General features: G+C 42.9%; 1 protein-coding gene across 1 annotated transcript in view; it reads right to left on the reverse strand.

Annotated features, from left to right (window-relative positions):
* The window catches only part of LOC310933967 (slit homolog 1 protein-like), a gene marked incomplete at its 3' end in the record, with an annotated part of 131239 nt that overhangs the window by 88923 nt on the left and 18018 nt on the right, over positions 1–24298 (reverse strand). Inside the window, exons 3-4 of the mRNA XM_083897552.1 lie at positions 20241–20312; positions 17466–17537 (exon numbers count right to left, since the gene is read on the reverse strand). Coding sequence (XP_083753678.1) covers positions 17466–17537; positions 20241–20312 — 144 coding nt within the window. The remainder of the gene's footprint in view (positions 1–17465; positions 17538–20240; positions 20313–24298) is intronic.

Below are 24298 nucleotides of genomic sequence, written 5' to 3' on the forward strand. Positions count from 1 at the left end.
AAAAACAAGTTAATGTATGTAAGAAGACCTCCATAACTAACATATATGTGCAACACGACCACTCTATGTGACCTTTAAAGTGAAAAATAATAAAGTTCATAGATATTATAGAGCTTAAAACGGCACAAATAATGTTCAAAGCAAAAAATAATTTAGAAATAAATTAGAAAATGGAGAAGGGGTAGTATTATATAAGTTATTCTTCTTACTACTCCTTTTCGGACATGTTAAAATGTATTTTGTTGCTTTTTTATTTTTTTCCATTTCCTATTTCGTTGTTGTTATTATTCACCTGTTCGAAATAAACTAAACTAAACGGAACTGAACTCCTCTCTCAAAACTTTTGGGGGGAAATGATGGTGAAAACACGCAAAACAACCTGACTTCTACCTTCTTTTTTAAATTCCTGCTCCACACCTGCACAGTATGAGGGGGTAAAAACCAGTGAAGCAAAACCACAGGTAAATAAATCCTTACGTAATGTGCTGCTCTGCAGAGACTTCTGTCTTTGTTGTTGCAGCACAGACTCATCTCGGGAATTGACGGAGCTGAATTACGTACAATTTTTTTTTCTTTTTTTTTTTTTTGCGTTTACTGCAATCAGCAGCGCGGCGAAACTGCACAGACGTTCAGAGGGTTCACCGACAGCGACATCGCTGAAAAATGTGGACTTTTCTGTGATCGGGTTCTTCATCGCGAGCGTGTTCACACACACACAAATGTAATGTTTCTACATCCAGGAACACAACACTCTGCCTGTTTCAGTCTCCATAGAAACTTTTAAAAGCTACACTATAAAAAAATAATTAAAAAAAGACAAAAGGCGAAGCGCGCCCAGACAACTGGCCCATGCTGTAATGATTTCACTGAGGTATTTATCCCATATTCATCTCAGATCTAACCCTTCTCTGTTATATCCTGCCAGCAAAAGGCTTTCCTATAAAAGAAACTCCAAACTTTAAGTATTTTTTAACTGTTAAAGTTGACTAAACTCAGGTGAAAGTCAGGGCTGAGCTAATGAAGGTGTCAGGGGGCGGGGACTGGTAATGGTGTGTGACACGGCAGTACGGATTAATACACACACACACTGAACACACACTTGCATAAATTGGTTCTGTAAGATTTAGCAGGAGGCTTTAAGGCGTGGCGGTAAATCTGCTTCTGCTTCAAGGGGCGGAGTCAAAGTAGACTTTTGTGCAAACATCGCTCTGTTGGTCCTCCTCCTTTCTATTTGTCCCTGGATTTATTCAGAGGGGGGGGGGGGGGGCAAATTTACGAAGCGTTTACACACACGTTGAGGACGGGTGTTTGAAAATGCTGCATACGTTTGTGTAGTTTCCAGTTGATTTCTGGCCTACAACGCTGTTGTCCTGCGTGAGGTATCTGACCTTCTGAGGTCTGTAAATATCAGTAAAGGTCTCGGGGGATAATGTATTGGACAGAGGAATGCTTTAAACCTCCCACAGAGTGGTCCCATCGCACATATAGGTGAGTTATGGAGGTCGACTTACATACATTAACTTTTATGGTCAAAAACCAAAAGAGTTGCTGATCCAAATCTCTCCTAACTGAAGCTCTCATCAGCCGCGCTGTTTTCAGACCGAAATCTCACCCCCAGGAGACAGAACTGTGCTGTGATTGGCCAGGAACCTGGAAGTGACGTAATTAGCACGTTAGCTCTCAGAAGCGCAGCTCCCCCCTGTGGAACGGTGGATGCACTGCTACTCATTATCAAAACATTGTTTTAACGATGTTTAAAAATAGTTTCGTCACGACCTTTGACCCAGAGTCAGAAGACGCTGTCGCAAGTGAAACACCTCCAAAACGGACGTTCTTCCTCTTCTTCTTCTGCGGTTCAATATACGCAACCGGACGTGCCCGGACTAGTGCCCGGAGCAGGAGGATCTGCTGATCAGGAGACGAGATCCTTACGTCACGATTCCAGGGTTTTTTCAGAGCGCTAGCAGAGCCCGAGAATACAATAAAACCTAGCGTTCTCAGCAGTTTCCAAACTTTATACACCTATGTACATATTCCATATTGCAGCTAGAATAGTCGTTTACCACATTAACAATGTATAGAGTGTATTTCTGATTCATTTAATGTTGTATTCATTGAAAAAAAAGTGTTTTTCCTTCAAAAATAAGGATATTTCTAAGTGAGCCCAAACTTTTGAACAGTAGTACACTCAGTAGTACACTCTGGAACCTTTTTGTGAAGGTTCCACTTGCAGAGAACCCTTGAAAAACCCTATTCTTGCAGCTAGAATAGTCGTTTACCACATTAACAATGTATAGAGTGTATTTCTGATTCATTTAATGTTATGTTCATTGAAAAAAAAAGAGCTTTTCCTTCAAAAATAAGGACATTTCTAAGTGAGCCCAAACCTATCTTCGGGAAAGGGTTTTTCAGAAGCAAATGGTTCCAGGTAGAACCTCAGCCCTCGTTGAAGGACCCTTTTGGAACCCTTATTTCTAAGAGTGTATATACTGCCCTTAAACTAATTCCACCATCTTTCCAAAGCCTCTCATTCGCCGTCACTTGCAGAGCCCGATAATACGATAAAAACCCAGCTTTCTCAGCAGTTTCGAAACTTTTAGGGCTTCATAAACGAGGTGATGGCGCATATACGCACCAAAAAACAACGTTTTGGTTGGAACTAACTTATCAACTTATGTCCGTCTGTGCCGTTGCTCCTTTAACTTCATGGGAACAGCGGCGTGGGCTGAGATTTGACCTACTATGACTACGACTCGTTCCACAAGCCACAATCCACCAACAACAGCCCCCCCACCCCCACCACCACCACCTCCACCCTCCACCCCCTCCAGTCAACGGCTTGATCTCCACATGAAAGAGCCTGCGAGCTCATTACCACAGCCTGGGGCTCATCGGGGCTCCCAGTCCCGAGGCCTTTTATAAGCCGGAGAGGATGGAAGCCAGCGGGTGAAGAGCAGCGCTCGCGGAAAAAAGAGATCTCATATAGAGGCTGCCATTCAGGACCAAACCAGGTGTTAAAGATACAGATAAGAAGCAGGGAGGAAGTCATAGAGGACGGGGGGGGGGGGGTAATAAGAAAGGTAAGACAAGGTGGATGACAGCGAGGAAGTGAGGTACAGTTAAGGGCAGAGGAGGGGGGATGATGATGGGAGAAGCTGAAACCTCCTCCTATCTCCCGTGTGCTGTGTTTCATCCTCAGTGCGAGGCCTCAGCATCACACACACACACACACACACACACACACAAGCAGAGTCCAGCTTTGAAGTGATAATGGAGCTTTTGGCTAATGCTCCGCTGCAGGTGCCCCCGGCCGCCGCTCCGTCTCCCAGCACGGCCGCGAAAAAAGAGAGATGAGAAGGAAGATGGAAATCCTTTCAAAGTCCGGTACAGATGAGGCCAATCTTTCTTCTCTCTCTTTTTTTTTTAACGTCCACTTTATCTGCCAACCTCACTTTACTTTTCTATCCCAGCGCTATTTATGCTCCGTCTTTTTCCTCCGCAAAAGTCCATCACTGTCAGGTTACTTTAGACACACTGACGTTCAAAAGTTTGGGCTCACCTATAGAATTTCGTTTGTGTTTTCCATTAAAAGTCGCACTTTTATTCATCAAAAGAGTTGGAAAATGGATAGAAAATATAGTCAAGACAATGACAAGATAAGAAATAATGATTTTTAGTCGGTTTGCTTTCGTCAAAGAACCAGCAAAACAGTTTTCAGCTGTGCTAACATCATTGCACAAGGGTTTTCTAATCATCCAATAGTCTTCTAACGCCATTAGCAAACACAATGTACCATTAGAACACTGGGAATGGGCCTCTATACACCTATGTACATATTCTGTTTGCAGCTAGAATAGTCGTTACATACACTCTATACATTAACAATGTTTAGAGTGTGTTTCTGATTCATTTAATGTTATATTCATTGGAAAAAAAATTTCAGAAATTTCATTTCCTTCAAAAATAAGGACATTTCTAAGTGACCCCAAACTTTTGAACGGTAGTACACTCTTAGAAATAAAAGTGCCAAGTAGAACCATATAAGGCTTGTCCTCATACAAGCCTTTTTGGCTCCAGGTAGAACCCTTTCGGAGGGTTCCATCAAGAACCCTTTTAAAAGCCTTTATTCAGGAAAGGGGTTTTAAAAGGTTCTCTGGATCAAAATGGTTCTTACTGGAACCATTAGTGTTACCAAGAACCCTTGAATAACCCTTTCTTCTGGAAATAGTTTTTCAGAAGCAAATGGTTCCAGGTTCTACCTCGGTAGAACCTCAGCCCTTGTAGAAGGACCCTTTTGGAACCCTTATTTCTAAGAGTGTATATGCTGCCCTTAAACTAATTCCACCGTCTTTCCAAAGCCTCTCATTCACCGTCTATTTACTTTTGGACGAGTGTATATTTAGGGGGAAGACTTTCGACCTCCAAAAACATCTTAAGTTTTTTAAGTTTTAAACCGCTCTTCTAACTTTCATCCTGCCTGTTTTTCACGTCAATACTCGACGTCTCCTCGCTCCTCGTCTTCACGTTGTACGAGGTGTCAGATTGGCGAGACTGGTGTAAAATACACACTTCAAGTACTGGACGTGGCAACTTTATAGATTTCTGGATGCCTTTTTTGGGCTGTGTTGTGAATGTGTATGTGTGTGTGTGTCTGTGTGTGTGTGCGTGTGTGTGTGTGGACTCCAAGTCAAAGACAGCAGTGAAGGAGAATCGATTCCATCCCCCAGTGATTTCCTGTTGCACTGTATACAAAGTTAAGAAAAGAAGACAAAACACACACACACACACACACAACACCACCAAAAAAATACCTCCACAAGAGGCACACACACACACACGCTCACACACACACACACACACACTCTGAGGCTAATGAGATTACTGCTTCATGCTGTGATTCCAGCAGGAGACAGTATTGTGAAAAGAAGCCAATATTAGAAACAGATAGACATTTGTACTAGAATTCTCCCCCTCTCCTCTCCTCTCCTCTCCTCTCCACCCTTTCTTTTTCGTGGCTCAATATGTCTTTTTTTTTTTTTTTTTTTTTTTTTCTGGAATGTGGGGTGTCCACAAACCAAAGAAGACAAGTGTCTTTTGTTAACTGGGAAAGGTGGACGCACTGGTGGAGGAGGCAGAGAGGAAGGTTTTGATTATGGTCGACATGTAAAACAGTTGTGTAATAAATGAGTGTTTAAACTGTGTTTTCCGGGGGGTGGGGGTGCTACACACACACACACACACACACACACACACAGTCACAGTGGGTGTTTACAAGCGCACATAACTCATCATCTGTGAATATCCAGATCTGCTGTAAACAGGTTGATTTTCTGTGTTTACGTGACTCAGAGGAACAGAGTCAGTCTCATCACAGAGCAGCGAGAACGGGAAACACATGGATTGTGTTGCAGTGTTTACACGTCCATCACTTCTTTGTGTGTTTTGTGTATTTATATGCAGGGACTTACAAAAGCTATGGAAATCCTTTATGTAAATATATATTTTTTTTTTTATCCTGTGTTATTTGTGCTTTTATTTTGGCAGAATAGAATTTACTCAGGAGGAAGTAGAAATACTTAGTTACTGTCCTTAAGTACAAAGTTCACATATCTGCACATTACTTTGTTATTTGTATTTCTAATAATACTATTGTGTACTTGTACTCCACTGCATTTCCTCTAACTATCTTTGTTACTACCAAATAAAATCAGAAGAAGAAGAAGAGTTGCTATTGTGGTCTGTATTTACTGTAAATATTGAGTTTTGCCATTCACACACTGCACACTGCAACACGGGGTTAATCAATGCCTTGCTCAAGGACACATATAGACGAGCCGAGCCAGGAAATTGAACCTGCAACCTTCCAGTTTGAAAGACAACTGGCCCTATACCACTGAGCCACCATGACTCAAACCTTACGCCTGACTTTCTTACTACTTTTAAAATTTAAGTACATTTTATATCAGAAAATACTTAAGTACAGTAAATGTCATGTCACTTTTACTTCAACTTCTACTTCTACTGAAGTAATTTCCCGGTAACATACTTGTACTTTTACTCAAGTATCACCTTTTTAGATACTCGATACACTCTTAGAAATAAAAGTGCTAAGTAGAACCATATAAGGTTCCCAAAGAAAGGGTTCTTCAGAAGCAAATGGTTCCAGGTAGAACCTCAGCCCTTGTAGAAGAACCCTTTTGGAACCCTTATTTCTAAGAGTGTAGCACTGAGCCACCATGACTCAATCCTTACGCCTCACTTTCTTAATACTTTTACTTCTAAAACTTAAGTACATTTTATATCAGAAACTACTTAAGTACAATAAATGTCATAAACTTTAAGACTTTTACTTCAACTTCTTCCAAAGTCATTTCCCGTTAAGATACTTGTACTTTTACTTTTTATCACCTTTTCAGATACTCGATATACACAAAGACTGCACAGAATTGTATTAATTACACACTTTAAATGCTATCATGGGAATTAGCGGAGAACACTAACACTGCCTTTGCATCTGAGACACATGATGAAAAACCCTTAAAGCGATCGATGCATCGGGGGAAACATTTGTAGCATGAGGCTGGAAACGTGATACATGATAACCATTAAAACACAAAAGACAGCATTCAGATGCTATTTTTAAAAACAATCCATTCGTTTGTCTTCTTTAACGCAACATCTGCATGAATCTCAATCACGGCCGCACAAAAAGAGCTCCTCGTTCATCCAAACGTGACACGGGAATCGAACCACAACCACCTTCGCTCTCTCGGTCGTTAAGTTTGGCTGCAGTCGGGCTGCGGCTTCACGGCGCTGCGGAGCGTCAAGAAAAAAAAACAAAAGGGTCTGGAGGTGTCCACAAAATGGACCTGCTCACCACAGACAGAGAGGAGACAGAGTGCACACACACACACACACACACACACACACACACAAATATAGCCATGGGGAAGAGGAAGGAGTTCAACCAAAGTCTCTCCTTCCAGAGGATAAAGGGATGCATCTAAAGCCTGTAATTACATACATACACACACAAGTAAAAATCCAAAAATCTCTTTCCATCCATTACGCCACACTTTTCCCAAGCAAATGGATTTAGGCCGAGTTCACAAAATATGGAGGCTTTTGTTTTAACCATTTAACTTCCATGACAGAGTATTACTGTGTGTGTGTGTGTGGGCGTGCAGTCATTTTCCTTGTTTTGTTTATTTGTTTCTTTCTTTTTTCATAATCTCACAGACAGAGCCTGAGGCCACAGATGAGGGCTGCAGCGGCCGTTTACTGCTGTGTGTGTGTGTGGGTTTTTTGCTGCATGGGCGACACACGCATGCACGTATGTGTGTGTGTGTGTGTGTGTGGGAGGTTTCCTGCGTTGTCCTGCACAGGAAAGTAAGTTCCAAACCACCGCTCTCCTCCTCCACCTCCTTTTCCCCTGACTGAATAAGAGTCTGTATTTTTGGGGGCTACACCTTCAACACAGTCGCACAGCTCATAACTTGAGATGACACGCAAGATAGTGCTTAGTTACACACACACACACACACACATGCACACGACACTCGCACATGATGATCCTGAGCAGAGATTGAAACCACAGATCTTTAGCTGAAACATAGCAAGATGTGGGAGATACACTATACCGTTCAAAAGTTTGGGCTCACTTATACACATTTTTTTGTGTGTTTTCCATTAAAAGTCACACTTTTATTCGTCAAAAACTCTATACACAGAGGCGGTTCTAGAGTCTGTAGGGGCCCTAAGCGAAAATTGCCAGGGGGCCCTTCCGAGTTCAAAATATATTTTTTTTTTTCTAAATGAATGAAATAACATGGAAAAACCTTCTTTACACTGTAAAGAACCCACATTATAAAACAATATAAATATAAAGAACAATAAAATAATGTAATTAACTGGAAAAAAAAAACATATAAACTGAGTAAAAAAACATATGCATTACACTGTAAATAATCCTCTTCATTTTCCAACTTGCAGAACGATAACTTCACACAGGTTAAAGTGAGGTGGGGCCCCTTTAGGGAGGTTTCCTACTGAGATGTCATCGCAAATCGCCCATTGTTGTTTAAGGGGGACGGGGAGGCGGCTGCTCACTGCACATTTCAGTAAAAAACAGCCCTCAGGCTCCGAGTGTAGGGGGGCCCCCTATCAGCTCGGGGGCCCCAAGCAGTTGCCTGCCTTGCCTGTTCACAAGCTGTGCCTCTGTCTATACACCTATGTACATGTTCCATTAACAACCAGACGTTTGCAGCTAGAATAGTCGTTTACCACATTAATAATGTATAGAGTGTGTTTCTGATTCATTTAATGTTATATTCATTGATTAAAAAAACTAAGGACGTTTCTAAGTGAGCCCAAACTTTTGAACGTTAGTGTATGTGTGAGGACATAAGGGCGGCCTTTTCTCCCGTGTGTGTCAGTTCCAATCTGGACCAGGCAAAAAGTCAAGCGAGAAAAGGAGGAGGAGGAGGAGGAGAGGAGGAGGAGGAGGAGGAGGAGGAGGAGGAGGAGGTGGCCTCCCTTTTTGGCAGCTGGGTGAGTGAAATCCCTGTGTGTGTGTGTGCGTGCGTGTGTGTGTGTGTCTACTCGTGACGGATCTAGACCACACTGTGATGTCTTATTCATGCTGTATCAATTCATAATGACAAGAATGTCCCTGATGTGAACGTACATGAACACACACACACACACACACACACACACACACACACACACACACACACACGGTCAGTACATAACTTCTATTTGCTTGGACAGTCATGTGGAGCACCAAAGCTGTGTTCCAGACTCAGGACACAGGACGCTCCAGCCCTTTGGTGTGAATATTTAGCCAAGTCTCAATAAAAAATAAACTTTTTCTTTACCTCCTTCTCTTCACACCTTGACTTTTTTTTTTTGTGCACGTCTGACCATCTCACTGTCTCCTCTTTCACTTTCTCTAGTCTGATTTTTTTTCTCTCTCTTTCTCTAACATTGTGCTGTGGTTGTGAATATTTCAGATGGCGGAGTGGTTTTCAAATTACCCCCTTTTGGCTTCCGCTCTGCTCACATGGTTTGGTCTGCATTTCTACACACACACACACACACACACACACACACACACAGTCCGACTCGTAAAGAAAACAGTGACAAGCCATAAAAGCCACTTTTACCAGCTGACAAGGACGGGGGGGGGGGGCAGGAAGAGGGGAAGGGGCAACGAGTTTCGGTCACCGATCTAATGGCTTCGCCAAAGTCTATGTGAAGCTATAAAAAACGTGCCAAAGTGAAGAAAATAAAAATAATTTTTCATCATTTATTCTACTGTAATTCATCCAGACAGACACGTTCTGAGTGATTTATCCAAGTGTTGATATCAGCGCTGTATGATGAGGGATACTTATTCAGAAATTCAGTTTCCAGAAGCGGTCGTCCCCCATTAATCCAAACCAGAAGCAAATGGTTCCAGGTAGAACCTCAGGCACTTTTGGAACCCTTATTTCTCAGAGCGCACATACTCAGGCGCCCTCAGCTTTAAGTGACCCGTGGTTTGTGAGAAGGTGTCACTACTATTACACTTTGGTCAAAGTCTAAATCTGAGTCACAGACTTAAACTAAAAACTCCTCTTTTTGAAGCCTTGAGATTTTTGCGATTCAATTCACAGATGTCATCTGCAACCAAGCTCCTACACTGGACAACACCAGCTGTCAATCACACTAGTTTCCAATAATGTATACGCTACCGTTCAAAAGTTTGGGGTCACTTAGAAATGTCCTTATTTTTGAAGCAAAAGCACTTTTTTTTCAATGAATATAACATTAAATGAATCATAAACACACTCTATACATTGTTAATGTGGTAAACGACTATTCTAGCTGCAAACGTCTGGTTTTTAATGGAATATGTACACTCTTAGAAATAAAAGTAGAACCAAATAAGGTTCTTCGCCAAAGCCTTATTTCTAAACCTTAACCATAACCAGTTAATGCCTCATCATACCTTAGTCTTACACTCTTAGAAATATAAGTGCTAAGTAGAACCATATAAGGTTCTTTGGCTTGTCCTCATAGGAGAACCCTTTTTGGCTCCAGGTAGAACTTTTTTTTTTATAAAGGTTCCACCAAGAACCCTTTTAAAACCCTTTATTCAGGAAAGGGGTTTTAAAGGGTTCTCTGGATCAAAACGGTTCTTACTGGAACCATTAGTGTTACCAAGAACCCTTGAAAACCCTTTCTTCAGGAAAAGGGTTTTTCAGAAGCAAATGGTTCCAGGTAGAACCTCAGCCCTTGTAGAAGAACCCTTTTGGAACCCGTATTTCTAAACATAGGTGTATAGAGGCCCATTTCCAGTGTTCTAATGGTACATTGTGTTTGCTAATGGCGTTAGAAGACTATTGGATGATTAGAAAACCCTTGTTTTGATGATGTAAGCACAGCTGAAAACAGTTTTGCTGGTTCTTTGGCGAAAGCAAAGTGAATAAAAATCATTATTTCGAATCTTGTCAATGTCTCGACTATATTCTCTATTCGTTTTTTCAACTCTTTCGATGAATAAAAGTGTGACTTTTAATGGAAAACACAAAAATTGTATAGGTGAACCCAAACTTTTGAATGGTAGTGTATATAAAAAAAAAGATCTATGACCAAAAACAGGCAGCTGAGACCATTAACTAAAGACCATTGAGTTATACCCTACTAACTAACTACTAACCTGAAGACAACCTCAAAGACAAAATACCACAAAGGTATTTTTGTCTTTGCCGTGCGGACGTACGTGAAGTTAACGTTTCTCACTGAACTCCCTGCTCTCGGTGTTTACTCAGCGTCAGATAACTCAGAGTCAAGAAATCAGGATGTCTGCCATCGATGGGACAGAAACCTCCTAATGACGACAGGTTGCCATGGGGACCGCTGCCAAGCAGGGGCCCGAATGGTCCTCAGAGAGAGAGAGAGGGAGAGGGAGAGGGAGAGAGAGACCTAGCACGTCGAGGCAGGTCATTCATCAGCAAAGACAAAGGGAAGGAAATGACAAGATCAGCTTGGACCATTAACAGCCTGCCAGGCAAACACACACACACACACACACATACACAGTATTATAAAAACAGTCATGAGGATTAAAAAAAAAGAACCTTCACATCAGTCGTTGATGCAGTCGTCAACAAAACGCCAAAAGTTCCAAGGAATTAACTTGGTTTCTTTGAGGAACAAAACGCTGTTGGGACACCAGTGCAGAGTTTACAAGCCAATCAATCAGCAAGCGAATAAAAGGGGCAGAAAGCAGCGTCTGCTGAATGAAAACAGAGTCCACAACCAGTTGAGACGGCAACACGGACATGATTTATTTAAGTAAAACAGATTATTATTTATTCTCGTTCACCTTCCCTCAAACTGTTACTCTTTTTTTTCGGACACGAAGCCGCGAGGCAGCGAACCGACACATAGCAGCAGCTAGCGCTTCATCAAAGACAAGCGGCGGCGAAACAGGCAGCTCCACACAACACAAACACAACACAACACAACACAACACAACACAACACATCGCTCTTTTATAGTCCAAGCCATATAAAGAATGAAATCCCCTGTGTACGCCTGCCGTCCTCACATTAGCACACAGAGATGTAATTATAGTGTTTTTCTGAGTGTGTTTGTGTCTAATTAGTGTTATTTACATTTTCCCTCTCTTTTTTTCCCTGTGTGTGTGTGTGTGCATGTGTATGTATGTCACCCAGACAGTGTGTGCTTATTACATTTGTATATATATATATATATATATATACTGTATATACTACCGTTCAAAAGTTTGAGGTCAAAAGATTAGAAATAAGGACTTTTATTCAAAATAGTAATTTTGCCCTTTCAGTCCAGGCACCGTTTACCAATTAGCTCCGTTAGCTGCGTTAGCTCCTTTAGCGCTGTTAGCGCGCCCACAGTCGAACTGTAGCGGTCGGCTTATTAAAGGAAAAGAGCAGCGCTACAACTGTTTTCAGCTGTGCTAACATCATTGCACAAGGGTTTTCTAATCATCCAATAGTCTTCTAACGCCATTAGCAACCACAATGTACCATTAGAACACTGGAAATGGGCCTCTATACACCACATAGAGTGTATTTCTGATTCATTTAATGTTATATTCATTGAAAAAAAAAACATACTTTTCCTTCTAATATAAGGACATTTCTAAGTGAGACCAAACGTTTGAACGGTAGTGTATACACTCTTGGAAATAAGGGTTCCAAAAGGGTCCTTCTACAAGGGCTGAGGTTCTACCTGGAACCATTTACATATTCAGAAGCAAATTTGAATAGGGTTTTTCAAGGGTTCTTGGTAACGCTAATGGTTCCAGTAAGAACCATTTTGATCCAGAGAACCCTTTAAAACCCCTTTCCTGTATAAGGGGTTTGCAAGGATTCTTGGTGGAACCCTCCAAAAGGCTTCCAGGTGGAACCTTTATAAAAAGGTTCTACCTGGATTCAAAAAAGGGTTCTCCTATAAGGACAAGCGGAAGAACCTTATATGGTTCTACTTTGCACTTTTAGTTCTAAGAGCGTATTAGGATCGTAGTCGTCAGCCAATAATAAAACATTTTAAAAAAGGGTTTTAAATTAGGTTAGGATAGTCCTCTTCCCCTCCCTATCCTTTGCCAGGTTTTCCTTGTCTCCCTGTAAAGCAGGTAAAACCACACCTTTCCCCTCGACCCTCATCCTCCTTTACCTCCCGGGGAGAAACACAAGGGAAAACCTCTCCTAATCGCAGCCCGCCGCTCCACCGCGTTAACCCTGCACATTAGCCGCTAATGAAAGAAACTCCCCCTTCACAACAATCCTGGGCTGTTTGGGATCATTTGTTTGTGACGGCAACGAGCAACACGGTCATCAGGAAAACCACAGAAATACCACAGAGCCTCCTCTTCCACCTCTAATACCTGAGCTCAAACCAGATGCTGCTCCCGAGGGCTCAGACGATCAGGCCTATAACTGCTCTACCCTCCTCCGACTCCAGCGCTCACCTATCCCTCTGTTTTTTCCGCCATCCTTCCTTCCTCTCGCTCCCCCACTGTGAAAAAGACACTAATTACAGACACGGATGAGCAGATTACAGATGTGAAGTGCAGTTGGAAATGGGGGACGGAGGAGAAGTCAGGGGTTGGTGGGCTGAGGGCAACAGGTCGTTATCGCGGTGATGAATGCGACTCTATTTTCGCTGTTATTGTTTCCGCGGATGTGTCGGGGGAACCACGCCTCTGCGCCGCCGTTTCCCCCCCTCGTCATCGCCATCCATCACGGGGCAGCGCTAACTGACTCTAACAATCTCTAATCATCTCCTAATCAATTCCAATTATCTCTCCTCATGCTCCTCATGCATCAGTGTCTCCGGTTATCTCTCTCTCGGGGGCATGGGAAGAAGAGCCGGCGCGGCAACGGAGATAAAGAGGTCGCAATAAAATATGGATTCAGTCAGCACTTGACTTTTCTTAAAACATAGTTGTTTTCCGTAACATACGGTGTAAAAAGTGTATACCCTACCATTGAAAAGTAGTAGTACATCTGCATGAGGAAATTAGAGGCATTCTAGGCACCGTTTACCAGTTAGCTCCGTTAGCTGCTCTAGCTCCTTTAGCGCCGTTAGCGAGCCTACAGTTGAACTGGAGCGGTGTATTTATTAAGTCTTTCTCCCGGTCATTTGTCATGGAAAACTCGTCATTCAGCGTTGTACTTTTATACATCTGAATGAGGACATTTAAGGCATTTTTCAAATTTGACATACTAGGCACCGTTTACCAGTTAGCTCCGTTAGCTCCTTCAGCGTCATTAGCATGCCTACAGTCGAACTGGAGCAGTCTGTTTTATTAAACGAAAAGGGCAGCGCTACAAATACAAGCGTCTGTTTTTAATGTTTAGCGTTACTTTAGAGACTCATTTTAACAATCGGGAGTCACGTAAACATGACGTCACACGCGTCTTTTTCCCGGTCAGTCGTCATGGAAATGCGCCATGCGGTGTAAAAAGTGTAAAAAGTGTAAAAAGTGTAAAAAATGCCTCAAATTTGACATACGATGCACCGTTAGCTCCATTAGCTGCTTTAACGCCGTTATCGCGCCTACAGTCGAACTGGAGCGGTGTGTTTTATTAAACGAAAAGTGCAGCGCTACAAATAACCAGCGTACCTGTGTACCGCGTACGTGTGCCTCTGTTTTTAGGTAACGCTTAAGTTTAGCGCTACTTTAGCGACTCATTTTAACAATCGGGAGTCACGTAAACATGACGTCACGCGCGTCTTTCTCCTCTCAGTCGTCATGGAAACGCGTCACTCGGTGTAAAAAGTGTACTTTTATACATCTGAATGACATACTTTACATACTAGCAAAAACAGTTTATGGTCCGTGTACACTTTGTAGTGACAAGCTATTAGCCTGTTAGCTTAATGAGTCAAACTCTCCACAAAACGACCTCAATGACAGCCTTTTATTAACCCCGCTGTAGCTTTTCCGCTAAAGTTTAATGAGAGCGACAATCTCGTCTGCTCGTACCCTCACATCCTTCTTTCTGTTTGGTCCTCTCAGCAGGACGCCCCGTGACAAATGACCACTTTTATACAAGCTTTTCCTCAAACGCTAACACACACACACACACACACACACACACACCCACACACGCACACACACCAGAATGAGAGAGAAAAGAAAGAGTGGAGTAAAGAGAAAGAGGGATGATTATCTGCCTCCATGGGAAGAGGAACCATCTGGGTTTAGGGCTCCACCTGAGGGTAGCAGGCATTCACATTAACCTCTCTCGTTACGATCGTAAAGGCAGACTAACAAGCCCGGCTGAACACACACACACACACACACACATTTACTCTCGCTCTCCGACGTCCTCGGACACAAATGCAGAAATAAAATAGCAGTGGAACGTCTTCCCCCTGAGAGCCGAGAACCTTTTAAGTCCATTAAAAGCTGCTGGTGAGAGCAAGACGAGGGCTGTAACCCAAACCGCTAGCTGCGCTAGCACAATCCTCTGGCTGTTGGCAGAGAACCGCATGCTCCAGATGGACTAATCACGCTCGTTTCAAGGCCATCCCACTGGTCTGGAAGGCCTCGCTCTGCTCTGCGTCTGCTCCAACCAGACAGGCGACTCGGCGCTGCTCAGTGTTAGCGAGCCGCAAACCTGGCTAGCATCGCCCCCCGAGAGGGTGAGGCTTTGCCCCCGAAAGGGCACACAATTTCGGCGTAATGATAGAAGACGTGCGGAGACAGTTGTGACAGATAGATTCAAGATGGCGTTAAAACATCAAACACGCGAGATAAACAGATGGAGAGGCCGAGGCCCCGGAGATCACGGGGTTATAGTCGCACCACAATGTGCATAGAAGGCAGGGGAAATGATTTTTCCATGTCCCACCGTTTCATTATTCCCAGATGCTCCAGGTAATCCGAACTAAAATAATGGGAGCTGGAATGATCAGCCTGCAACACCAGGGACACTGATTATTCTGAAGCACACACACACACACACACACAGATGGGAATCAAAGTTAAGCATTAGTATGGGATTGTCTCACTGTGTGGGGTTTGTGGACGGTTCATTCATATACTACCGATCAAAAGTTTGGGCTCACCTGTACAATTTTTTGTTGTGTTTTCCATTAAAAGTCAGACTTTTATTCATCTTAAAAGTTGCGAAATGAATAGAAAATATAGTCAAGACGTTGACAAGATTAGAAATAATGATTTTTATTCAGGCTGGGCATGCTAACGGCGTAGTCCAGGCACTGTTTACCAGTTAGCTCCTTTAGCACCGTTAGCGTGCGCCCATAGTTGAACTGGAGCGGTCTGTTTATTAAACGGAAAGTGCAGCGCTAACAAATAAACAGCGTACCTGTGTACTGCGTGTGTGTGTCTCTGTTTTTAAAGTTGAGCGTTACTTCAGAGACTCATTTTAACAATCGGGAGTCGCGTAAACGTGACGTCCCGCGTGTCCGGTCAGTCGTCATGGAAACGCGTCATGCCTTTACGTTGACGCTGTTAGCCCAGCACTGAGTAATATGGCATAAAAGCATATTGAGCACTGTCCTAAGTTGCAGAAATTAAGGTTCACAAAAACATTTTTGGCTAACTGCTATGCTAAAGGCCGTAAGATGAATGTTACACTGGAATTTGAATATTGATGCCAGAAATCAAGCTGGTGAAATAAAAAATTAACATGTTAACGCGGCATGCTAACGCACATTAAAGAAAAAATCGTTATAAACATTAAAGTTTAGCGTTACTTTAGAGACTCATTTTAACAATCGGGAGTCGGAAACGCGTCATGGAAACGCGTCATTCGTTCACGTTGGCGCTGTTAGCCCAGCACTGAGTAATATGGCATAAAAACATATTGAGCACTGTCCTAAGTTGCAGAAATTAAGGTTCACAAAAACATTTTTGGCTAACAGCTATGCTAAAGGCCGTAAGATGAATGTTACACTGGAATTTGAATATTGATGCCAGAAATCAAGCTGGTGAAATAAAAAATTTACATGTTAACGCGTCATGCGTTAATGTGAGCTAATTTTTATTCAAAATAATAATTGTGCCCTTTCGTCAAAGAACCAGCAAAACTGTTTTCAGCTGTGCTAACATCATTGCACAAGGGTTTTCTAATCATCCAATAGTCTTCTAACGCCATTAGCAAACACAATGTACCATTAGAACACTGGAAATGGGCCTCTATACACCTATGTACATATTCCATTAAAAACCGGACGTTTGCAGCTAGAATAGTCGTTGACCACATTAACAAAGTATAGAGTGTATTAATGATTCATTTAATGCTATATTCATTGTGCTTTTCCTTCAAAAATAAGGACATTTCTCAGTGACCCCAAACGTTTTGAACGGCACTGTAGGTTGGAGGTCTTTGAGTCCACTGGCTCTAGAACGAGCTCTGGGGCTTCTCCAGTGATATAAAAAGAACCTCATTAAGTAACACAGACATCCTTTCACCTGGAACACAGTTTAAAGTCTAACGTGTCCCTTAGTTTGAATCCCAGCGTTGCACCAACTCCCTGTCAACGGTGGATTCTCCCTCCTTCTCCCTCTCACTCTCACAGAGAAAGTGCAGATGATGATGACCTGGCAAGATTTCCACTCGTCCAATACCGTTGTGTCTCAGAGACTGGAATATCGCGGCGTACGTTTCACGCACTTACTCACCCCGATAAAGTCTGAATGTAAATGAGGTCCAGCGAGCTGCCAGCAAAGCGTAACAGAAGCTAAATTGTCCCTTAGTTGCATTCAAAGCCAACATTTCGTCAAACTTATTGAAAACATGCCGTGCAGCGCGTGCAGTGCACGGTTGTGGTGCGGCACACGGTATTTCGCGGCAACGTTGTGTAATTAAGGTTGAGACAAAGAGAGGATGATGTGCAGACCGACAGAGCTGTGTACTGTAACAGGGATAAAGAAGAAGAAGAAGAAGTGGACTTACAGTCGAGACAGGGCAGGGTTCTTCTGAAACAGCAACTCAGGAAGCTGCTGCAGTTGATTACGGTTCAGCCGCCTGCGGCAGGGAAAACATATGATCAACCAGTGCATGTGTGTGTGAGTGTGTGTGAGTGTGTGTCTACTACGCATATGTGCCCTTGAGTGTGTAGGCTGTGAATAATTTCTCCTCGCTGCCGTAGAATCAGCTTTGCCACAGGCTATTGTGTTTCAGTGCGCTCTGAATGTCACATAAATATCCAAGCAAAAGTTCAGCGGAGTGGAGTGGGGTGGGTGGGGGGGGGGATTAAACTGCGAGCACAGAACAGAGACAGCGCTGTAAATTATATGTGCACACTTTAATCGCAATGCATTACGCTTGGTAGAGTCCAACTTTTTTTGTGTCTCACTGTGTGGGGTTTATGGACGTTTTTGCGTTTTCCATTAAAAGTCACACTTTTGTTCATCAAAAGAGTTGCAAAATGATTAGAAAATATAGTCAAGACATTGAGAAGATTAGAAATAATGATTTTTATTCGCGCTGGGCCTGCTAACGCGTTAACGGTGTAGTCCAGGCACTGTTAACCAGTTAGCTCCATTAGCTCCTTTAGCTCCGATAGTGCGCCCATAGTCGAACTGAAGCGATAAACGCGACTTCCCGCACGTCTTTTTCCAGTCAGTCGTCATGGGAACGCGCCAAAATGTTTCGTTTAATAAACAGACCGCTCCAGTTCGACGATGTGCGCGCACTAACGGCGCTAAAGGAGCTAATGGAGCTAACTGGTAAACAGTGCCTGGACTACGCCGTTTACGCGCTAACATGCCCAGCGTGAATAAAAATCATTATTTCTAATCTTGTCAATGTCTTGACTATAATAATGATTTTTATTCACACTGGGCATGCTAACGCGTTAGCGGCGTAGTCCAGGCACTGTTTACCAGTTAGCTCCATTAGCTCCTTTAGCGCCGATAGCGCGCCCATAGTCGAACTGGAGCGGTCTGTTTATTAAACGGAAAGAGCAGCGCTAACAAATAACCAGCGTACCTGTGTACTGCGTATGCGTGCCTCTGTTTTTAAACCTTAGCGTTACTTCAGAGACTCATTTTAACAATCGGGAGTCGCGTAAAAACGTGACGTCCCGCGCGTCTTTTTCCAGTCAGTCGTCATGGGAACGCGTCAAAATGTTTCGTTTAATAAACAGACCGATACAGTTCGACCATGGGCGCGCTTACGGCGCTAAAGAGGCTAATGGAGCTAACTGGTAAACAGTGCCTGGACTACTGCGTTTACGCGTTAGCATGCCCAGCGTGAATAAAAATCATTATTTCTAATCTTGTCAACGTCTTGAATATATTTTTAACGTCGACGCCCAACACTAATTTTTATTCAAAATAATAATTGTGCCCTTTTGTCAAAGAACCAGCAAAACAGTTTTTGGTTTTCAAACGAAAGTTCGGGGGGGGAGGCACAGAACAGAGACAGCGCTGTAAATTATATGTGCACACTTTAATCGCAATGCATCGCTTGGTAGAGTCCAACTTTTTTTTTTTTCCCAGAGAAAACGGAATAGAAACTGCTTATCGGACCGTGAACAGATTTTTATCTGAGCGCAAAACGATCAAAACAAGATGTTTCATCAAAAAAAAAAAAAAAAGATTTAAAGCAAATGGATGGGCCCATTCAAGCCCAAGGAAGCGCTGACAGGAACGGTGGCTGGCAATTGACTCCGTGTCAAATAAGTAATGTCCAAGACTGGCAGGCTTTATGCAAATACAACAATTAAGTCAATGAGGAACAGACTGTTGCTAATCTGTTGGAAACCACAGCTCTCTTCCCTCTGAATGGCCCATTGGAGGCACACGGGGAGTGAATTCTAGCGGCTGTGGCACAGGCGAGGCAACAAATCTGTACGGCAGGACCGCGGCCGTGCCTTCAGACACATTCGGACAGATGTTGGGACCCGCGCCACTCACAGTGTACGTTGAGACGAGCGCTTGGCCGGCCGCGCCGGAGATTTAGGGCTTAATGGGTATTAATGGTCTGCTGCTGTTCCGTTCACACTGAAATGTACCTGCTCGCGGGTTTAGTGGGTTTTTTAACATCAGAGAAACGAGCCTCCGCATTGGTCTGGCACGGGAATACGTCTTCCCCAAGGTTTGGGCTCGGGTTGAATACGGAGGAGGCCACGAGTTTTGGTAATGTAAATTGTTAATGTGGGTTTGAGATCAGGGGGGAAAGTCTTTTATAAGTCGACCACAATGTGTGCATGACAGCGCGTATCCATTAAAATCATCTGCCGCGCAGGTTTCCCTGCGGGTAGCGATATTATTGATTTGCTAATGAGTCGGTCGAGGTGTGGTTGACTGTGTTTGTCTGTGTGTTTTTCCCCAGCCGGGTTTACAAGCTGCTGTGGAGGCCTGGTGTTGTCCAGATGAGCCAGGGTCTGCGGCAGTGGGGGGGGGGGGAGGGGGGGTTGGGGAGGCTCGTCAAGACCACACATCCCACTGAGGGCATTCCTGTCAGGCAGAGCTCATAAAAAAAGACTCTGTACTCTCTCTGCACCCTCCGCGACCACAATGGAATGACAGGGAAGTGCCTCGCACTTGATCCACCATTTACTGTCAGTGCCTCCTTATTACGCCACTCCACCGACACATAACGGAGCCCAGGGCCGTAAAAAAAAAAAAAAGAAAAAAGAAACGCGGGTTTTTTTTATTCAGAGTTCAAGTTTAGAAAATAAATAAAACGGTGTTATTTCTGGTCGCGCTGGGTGGTACTCACAGTCTCTCCAGCTCCTTCATGTCGTCGAAAGCCCCGCGCTCGATCACGGTAATCTGATTCTCCATCAGCTGCCTGCAGAGAGAGGACAGAAACCAGAGTTCTTAGGAAAACACGGCACAATGTGGCTTTGACTTTATGGCTGCAGTGTGGAACTATGGGTGGTTTTACTGTGTTATTAATGTAGTATTATTTAGTCACCATTAAGAGACAGAATTCATCTGACAAGGGCTCTGTCAGGCAATACTATCAGTCTTGTCGGGGAGCCCATTCCTCCAGTTAATCCTCTTCCTTCTTATTCCACGTTTTTGTTTTGTTTTTACCAGTGGGAATGCGTTTAACTGGCATTAATGTTTGTCATGATCTTTACTTTCTAACGGCGGAGTCCAGGGACCGTTTACCAGTTAGCGCCCTTAGCTGCGTTAGCTTCTTTATCGCCGTTAGCGCGCCTGCAGTCGAACTGGAGCGCTCTGTTTTTTTAAACGAAAAGAGCAGCGCTACAAATGACCAGCGTTAGCGTTACTTTAGTAATAGCCATTTTAACAACGGGGAGTCACGTAAAAACATGACGTCACGCGCGTCTTTTTCCGGTCAGTCGCCATGGAAGCGCGTCATTCGCTAACGTGCGTTAATGTTGACGCTGTTAACCGCCTTTTTCAATACTTGTTTTTTTTGCATTTTAGCTAATTTCTTAATCGCATGGATATCAGAACGCTGAATTTAAAAAGAGAAAACTGAAATACGCAGAATAGTAACCAGTGTAACGTTATCTTTTCTTTTTTTGTTCCTGTGAAGAAAACACCACAATACTTGTGTTTTTTGGTGTTAATTGCAGTTTTATCATTTTTATATTTTTCACCACCTTTAAAAATCCACGATATACTTAGTTCATTTTAGCGTGAAAGAGGTTGAAGGGAGCATGTGTGTATACAGCAGCAGCGCAGCAAGTGTAAGTGTTTTTTTGAGAAGCACACTTCCTGTTTGCACTCATTTCATTTCACAGTCATTTATCTAATACTGCACTGCAACTCCTATTCCTTTGATACTCTTGATTTTTATAATTTTTTGGTATATTTGCTTTATTTTGTATTATTTTTAATCACTTAATGTTTTGCATATATATTTGACCTGCTTTTTTTTTAGTTTTTTCCTGATTTTATATCTGCATGTTATTTTATATACGTCTCTTTTCTATGCTTTTTTTAAGCACTTTGAACGACCTTGTCACTGAAAGGTGCTATACAAATAAACTTGCCTCGCCTTAAAGCGTCACTGTGATCTAAGCAGTGCCGCGTGGAGCCGACGGGCTTAATCAGCACTGAGTGAACTCATTTGACAGCGGTTTGAACGTAATGGACATTTTGTTTATATTTAAAAGTGATGCATTACAGTTGTACGACGACTGTAGACGGTCACTCAGGCTTTAACAAACGTTTAAAAAGGAGGGACTGTGGGGGTTTTGGGTGGCCGGTCATTAAGCTGTACATTCAACACCTTAATTCTGTCTCTCTGAAACACACACACACACACACACACACACAGGGGGCAGTGGTGTGGTGTTGAGGGCACAGTGTGGAATCTTGGCAAAAGAAGTGGAAGCAGCAGCCAGGAAAGTTTCCAAGGTGGCTCGAGAGAAGAAGAAGAAGAAGAAGGAGAAGAAAAAAAAAAAGAAAAAGTGCGGGTTCAAGTTCTAGTGTGGTCCACTGGGTGAAGCGGATGGGTGGAGATGAAGATGAAAAGGTGGGCAGGGGGTCAGAAAACATTAGAGGAGGGAGGAGGGGAAACTGGAGTTGGGATGTAACTGTTTTTCCAAGTGCCACAGTCAGTGTGTGTGTGTGTGTGGACAGTATCAACAACATGGAGACTGTGTTACAAACAAACATACACACAAACACACACAAGGGTGAGAGAGAGAGAGAGAGAGACTTCCTTTCCTCAGCTACGCTGCCAAAGCTAACGCACAAAAAAAAAAAAAAAAACATAAAAAAAGAAGCCTTGGATGGTTTTGGAAGTGTTACAATAACACAAGGTCAGGAATGAAAGAAAGGCATCCAGTGGCTTTTGAGAAGCAACAAGAGCTTTCCTTCATCACACGTACAACTGTTCTGTGTTGAAGGCAAAAAAAAAAACGCCGCGCTGCAACTCAGCAGTCTGTGCTTCCTCCTCCTCCTCCTCCTCCTCCTCTGTCGAATATAAATGCTAATCAGTGTTCGCGCTCCGAAACACTGCGAAGAGAAAATTCGCCTCGGACGTCTTTCTCATGAATTTAGATGGAGAGCAGGAAAAAATATTGTGATGAGTGCTTTTGCATTTTTTTTTTTGGTGGGGGGGGGGGGGATAAAACATTTATTGTAGTCGAGTTTCTCTGATCTCCTTTCATCTCCAGACACCCAGAGACGGACGGGCGGTGGTAAATCAGCTGTGTTGATTTTAGACTCGACGGCAGCTGACTGTAAAGATAAACCTCCGTTCCTGTTTCGGCTCCTTCAGAGGGTTGGCCCGGAGGGGGGGGGGGTCGTCGGGGTCAGAGGTCAAACTACTGCTTGTCTTAAGGCTGTTGCCCCACAGAGACTGATTTTCTCTCTTCGCTCTCTGGTTGCACTATCATGCTCCTTTATTAGGCCGTGTTAATCATGCATCATGTACATGATTATCTGGCATGTCAGAGCAGGAATTAACGACATGGCGACATGAAGTTCCCTGGTGTCCTAATGAACATGTCTGTGACATGCTTTGGTCAAAATGACCTTAAGGATGAAGCACCACAGCAGTTCAATCACTCTGCCAAAACAGCCCTGTTCAGAACGCTCTCTTTTGAGCGCCTGTCTCTTTAAATATGCAAATGAGACACAGGAAACTACGTCTGGCTAACGGCAGCTAACAGCAGTTAGCATTTGAAAAAAACATAATTTGCCGACTCGAGCCGGCACATTGCCGTCATATATAAAATGTAAATCCTCTGAGGCTGGAAGTGTGTGTAGAACTCTGTGCTGCACTGTGCAGACAAGAATAGGACACATTGCAAAATTCTTCTTTTTTTTTACTTTTTGTCAAATGTTTGACTTTTTTTAGTATTTTCTAGTATGAATTTTTTGTCAAAGTTTGGACAATTATTTTTTTTTTTTTTTACTTTGTTGTCAAAGTTTGGACAATTTTGAAGTTTTTGTCAAATTTTGGACAACTTTTTTTTTTTTACCTTTTTGTCATATTTTGGACAATTTTTACTTTTGTGTCAAATTTTAGATTTTTTTAACTTTTTTTGTCATATTTTGGACAATTTTTACTTTTTTGTCATATTTTGGACAATTTTTACTTTTGTGTCAAATTTTGGACTTTTTTATTTTTTACTTTTTTTGTCAAATTTTTGACATTTATTTTGTCAAATTTTGGACAACATACTATAGTATGACTTTTTTGTCAAGTTTTGAATACATTTTTTTTGTCAATCTTGGACAACATACTAAAAAAAAGTTGATTTTGCATAACATAACATAACCCCTTTAACCTCCATGTGGCTGTGGAAGGTGGTACAAAAAAATGGAGGAGGCACGGTGCCGGAAGACGAGAGGAGACAACAAGGGGTGAGACCAAGAAGGGGACAACAGTGGGGGGTGAGCAAGTTAACAAGGAGGCTTGAAAATAGTCCATAATAGGCCGTAGGAATTATGTGCAGCTCGTGTTACCTTTAAAGCGTGCTCGCGTCTACACGACTTCCTCTTCGGCTGGGTTTTTTTTTTAGCACCTATCGTCCGACACTTGTGCGACCACTTTACGACCAGAAGCCACGAGTGCTTTTTAATTTCACCACAGAAACTGTCGAGTTAACCGCGTTGAGAGCCTATTTAGGACTTTGTGTACACATTAGGCGCGCGATTGTGAGTCTGAGGGGACAATAAGTGCTACTACAGCAGAGCGAGCACATTGAGAGGAGTCCGCATTACAGCGCCAGTTAGAGTCACTCAGCAGCTTAATGTACCGTCGAGTAGCACTTTTGACAGAAGCGTGTCCACTTCACTGGGTTTATTTCCTCACAAGTGTGAGCAGGAAGTATTGGTGTCGGA

This window comes from Microchirus variegatus (genome assembly GCF_963457635.1).
Source record: "Microchirus variegatus genome assembly, chromosome: 11".
Taxonomy (NCBI): Eukaryota; Metazoa; Chordata; class Actinopteri; order Pleuronectiformes; family Soleidae; genus Microchirus; species Microchirus variegatus.